Consider the following 4,829-nt stretch of genomic DNA (forward strand, 5'->3'; position numbering starts at 1 on the left):
TGTATCAGTTAAGTTTATGAGTAATTGTAAGACAAACATATACCTCAAGATCATGATTGATTCTAAACTCGTAGATTCAATAAAGAAGACACAATCAGTTGATTATATATTCACTTCAGATATATAATTGGAGTTTCAATTTAACATTTTAAAGTATAAACATTTATTTTTTTTTTGATTATAGGGTATGTTTGAGGTATGACTGAGTTATAATATCGTAACGGCTGACTAATACTAATTGATACGGCTGAGTTATATAAACATGTTACGATTATAGGGTATGTTTGGGGTAAGACTGAGTTACGTATATACGACACGAGAGGGTTATAAAAACGATAAGACTAAGTCAAATACTTAATAACAACATAAGTCAAGTACAAAATAACAACATAAGTTCATCATAAAACAACAACAACATAAGTCAAGTACTTCACAACAACACATGTTCAATTAGCCATCATTTGGTCTGTCACAACATTTTCTCCTTCAGCGAGGATATCTGCTGCCATCTTCATCCGTAAACCTTGAATATTTTGATCGTTTATCCCATCAAACATTACACCAAGCGCTAGACACTCCACAAACTTCAACGAATACACCCCACAATCGCCAACCTGGGTGTTTTGTGGAATGTATTTTTTGCTCCTCCTTCTGAAAGAGAACTTCTTCCTGCTAATGGGTCCGATATTGGCAGGAATATGTGCACTCAACATAGCGGGAATCATGTGCGTCAGCAGTTTAAATGAATTCAAAATTCTCTGCTCACTTTCGAGTGTTACCTCTCCAAAGATTGGATCGTAGCAATTAATCTTCTCCTTCTTCAGATCAATGTGATACACAACCTAGTGATTTCCGCCGGTTTGAAGACATTCGTACAAGTGATCCACATCTTCATACCACTTCAAGTTTGTTCGACAATGATCGGGAATCCTACCATTTATCATATCTTCATAACCATTGCCTTTGAACATGAACATTGTGGGTTTCATCTTAAACTGAGCGTCATCGTGAATCAAAAAACTTTGCCACCAAACGTCAACGAAGGCAATCCGCTTGGACCAGAATGGAGTGGGCTCTCGCATGGACCTTTTAATGAGGACGTTCATATACGCCACAACATGCTACATAAATAATATTAACAAGTCAGCCGTAATTTAATATATAACTCAGCCGTTATATAATAAAAAAATATATAACTCAGCCGTGATATAATAAAAGAATGTATAACTCAGCCGTAAAATTAGATAACACAGCCGTAATAAAATAAAATAATATATAACTCAGCCGTAATAAAGACTTACATTATCAAACACCCATCCATACTCATTCTCCGGCCACAGTCTCTCATGGATGAGTATGCTGTAGAAGTCACTCTCATGATCAGCTGTTAGTACTTCTTTTTTACCTGGTGCTGCTGGTGGTTTGGGTGGAATTGCCTTGATGTGTTGCATAAGTTTCTCCAATAGCGCCGGATCAACAGGTGCTAGAGGGTCATATATTGCTGATGAAGGAGTAACATTCTTCCTCATGCACGTCGTTCCATCATGTCCTACGTTCGGAAAAACTAATGATGAAGAAACTGCCATCATTGACAACCCTTTTGGAGTTAACCGAACATTTTTCTCCCGGTAGTCCTTAATTATGGTAGATCTAACCACTTCAGAATTCTCGACATCAGACTCCGACGCAAATTCGTTATGTTCTGCAACAACTTCGTCAGTTATATCAGCCAATGAATTGTCCTCTACATCAGGTTGTACCTTGCATCTTGTTACACCGTCACGCGGTGGAGTCACCTTTTTGTACTTTGACCCAGCCTGTTTTTGCTTCTTTAGCTCAGCCTCTTGTTTCTTCTTTAACTCAGCCTCTTTTTTCTTAGCCTCAGCCACTTTTTTCTTAGCTTCAGCCTCTTTTTTCTTATCCTCAGCAGCTTTTTTCTTAGCCTCAGCCTTTTCCTCCCTCTTAAACGCAGCATCTGCCTGTGCTACTTTTTTCTTCTCATCGGCTTCCTCACCCTTAACAATACGCTTGCGCCTGCAGCCGCGTCCATAGGCTGGATCCTTAGCAGCCTTATCATCCTTAGTAGCCTTATCATCCTTAGTAGCCTTTGCAGGAGAAACTACTACGAAATCAAGAGGCCGCATATCAGTAGCTTTATCGACACTACCAAACTCCTCATTCAAAGTCCTTTTCACCCATGATTCCTTTTCAAGCTCCTTGGCCAAATTCTTTTTCTGTCCAAACTCCTTACCAAGAGTCGCAGCTACTAACGCTGGACTATTGACAGACTTCTGATGCGTTCGAACCACCGGTGATGCCATCGATAAAGAGTTATCTGATAATTGTGGAGAGGGGTTATCATGGTTTTTGGGAATTTTCCCAATCCCCAGATCTTTCAGACGCTCCTCCAGTAAAGCATTCACCCTGTCATCAATGGTCTTTTGGTCCATCAATGGTCTGTTCCGGTCTAACTCGTAGGCTTCCAACCGTGAGTCAACCTGATCAAATTTTCTGGAAATAATATCCAGAGTACCCACAATGGTCGTTAGAGTCGCTTTGTTCTCCAACTCCAACTCTTTGCTACCTTCCTTCTCGCTAGAACCCTTTCCCGCTGCATCAGCTTCACACTCATTATGTGTCTTAACTTTCTTCTGCTTCTTAGTGGGTGGCTCAGCTTCTGACGAAACTCCACCCTTCATTCTCTTCTTCTCATTCCCCTTCCCCTTTGCATTCCCCTTCCCCTTTGCATTCCCCTGCACTTCCCACAAACCTTTCATAAATCTACCTGAATGTATGTCTGTTATCAACCTAACGAGTTGTGGGTCGTCATCTTCACCCGGGCAAAATAGGAAGCATCTCTTCAATTGAGTCCTTCAAAACCTTTCTCCTCACACACACCTGCAACATAGGTTATAACAAAACTCAGCCTCCAAACTAACACAAAACTCAGCCATCAACTAAAATAATTCAGCTGTGATTTAACACATAACTCAGCCATCAACTAAAATAATTCAGCCGTAATTTAACACATAACTCAGCCATTAAGTAACTCCGAACTCAGCCATAAAATAAATTAAGTCAGCGTTAAACCTTACCTCGCCATGCTTTTCGATTTCGGCAGACAACAATTTATCAAAGCTTGCACGTGTACGCTTTCCACCCCATCGCAAAAGCGGAACGTCTTTGTTATTGATCACTCTCCCAAAACTCTCACCGAAGCATGTGACGGATTCATAAGCCCAAATCAATAACGCGTCCTTCATGCCGCTTATTGTGTATGAACCTCCATCTAGAGCCAACGTTGTAATAGAGTCAATTAGAACTTCGTATGCAGTCTGACCCCATGGATACGACCTCATGGCTTCATCGTCGAATACCCTTATTGCACTTTGAAAGGGTATCCTTGAATTGTGATGCAAATAATAGACTCCCATGGCTTGAAGAAGTAGCAGCCCCAACCACTTACGCTTTTCAAAACTCCAAAGCGGACAGAACGCTAATGCTGCCTTCAGTTCATCTAACTTTGGTCCCATCCCAAGCGGCACCTTCATCCTAAACTCGTTGTATTGACCAGGATCAAATTTTTCTGTTGGCAATGGACCTGTGTTTAGCCCAGTGATCTCACCAAAACTCGAGCAAGCTAAACCTGATAGCCTCATCAGCCACGAGACACCATATCTCCTTCTTTATAACTCGCAGCTGTCTACACAGTAGATAGTGCACGGTCCTACCAGACCACATGCTTTCGCATTCAGCTAGCCTAGCAACTACTCCAATGGGAGAGTTCACCAGTTCTTCCCACACATCAAGTCCTTTTGTTTCTCTAACGTGGGGGAAATGCCCTGGATGAAAATTGTGATTAATAACTTTACCATCTAGGTTAGAAGACCCTTCAGGGTAAAGTCTTGGTGGGTAATCCCCTGATTTAACTTCAGCAGCATCTATCTGATCATATAACCCAACAATAAAATCAGCCACAACAAAACAGTAACTCAACCGCATCATAAGAGTAACACAGTCATAACATAACATTAGGTTATTCACGACACAAATATAACTCAGCCATAACATAACCATAACTCAGCCGCATCAAAACCCTAACTCAGACGCAACGAAACCCCCAACAAAACAAAATCACAGCCGCAACACAACCCTATCTCAGTCGCAACAAAATATAAATAAGATGAAATATAATACATAACTGACCCACAAACTCAACAAAACACAATATATAATGTCGCGATATCATACCGGAAAAGACGAACTCGGAGATAAGAATGCGGCGAAGACGGCGGCGAAGACGATTTCGTACAAACGAGTTCAGAATTCTGATTTTGGGCACGATGATAACAGAGAAAACAGAGTACAACGACATAGAGCTATTTCGACGAAGATGAAGTTAACACAGACAATGTCGATGACGGAGAGTGGGAGTATCCTTGCGGTTCCTTCTTCGACGGTTCTTCTTCAACGGTTCTTCTTCGAGATGACAAAACGATGTTCTTAGTTATTTTTTTTTAAAACTTCGATTTAGTTATGTTGGAGAAGAGACGGTTTGGTTTCTATTGTGGTGGTGATGTGTAATTTTAATTACTGATGTGAATTATATGTTTAAAAGTAATTTCAATTAAAAAAACTAACCAAAAGCTCTTAAAGTCATTTACTATGGGTGTCCAAACATTCTAGTCATTTTTAAAAAATGTTTAACACTCTAGTAATAAACCAACTTTTGTTATATATTCTAGTAATTTTCTCAAGAAAAGGTAAAAGAGTTCACCCTTTCTTCAGAATGCCATTCTCGATGAGCTCCTTGATCTTCTCCTTAGAAG

At 40.3% G+C, this 4,829-nt stretch overlaps 1 protein-coding gene across 1 annotated transcript; it reads right to left on the reverse strand.

The window, feature by feature from the left end:
• Positions 1 to 338: 338 nt before the first annotated feature.
• On the reverse strand, positions 339 to 2,813 carry LOC106388303. The gene is made up of 2 exons (XM_013828341.3): positions 1,302 to 2,813; positions 339 to 1,121 (listed from the first exon to the last, which is right to left on the reverse strand). Exons 1-2 carry the CDS (start codon positions 2,775 to 2,777, stop codon positions 843 to 845), a joined length of 1,755 nt encoding a protein of 584 aa, XP_013683795.2. The 5' UTR covers positions 2,778 to 2,813; the 3' UTR covers positions 339 to 842.
• Positions 2,814 to 4,829: the final 2,016 nt, after the last annotated feature.

The sequence above is a fragment of the Brassica napus genome, chromosome C8 (assembly GCF_020379485.1).
Source record: "Brassica napus cultivar Da-Ae chromosome C8, Da-Ae, whole genome shotgun sequence".
Lineage (NCBI taxonomy): Eukaryota > Viridiplantae > Streptophyta > Magnoliopsida > Brassicales > Brassicaceae > Brassica > Brassica napus.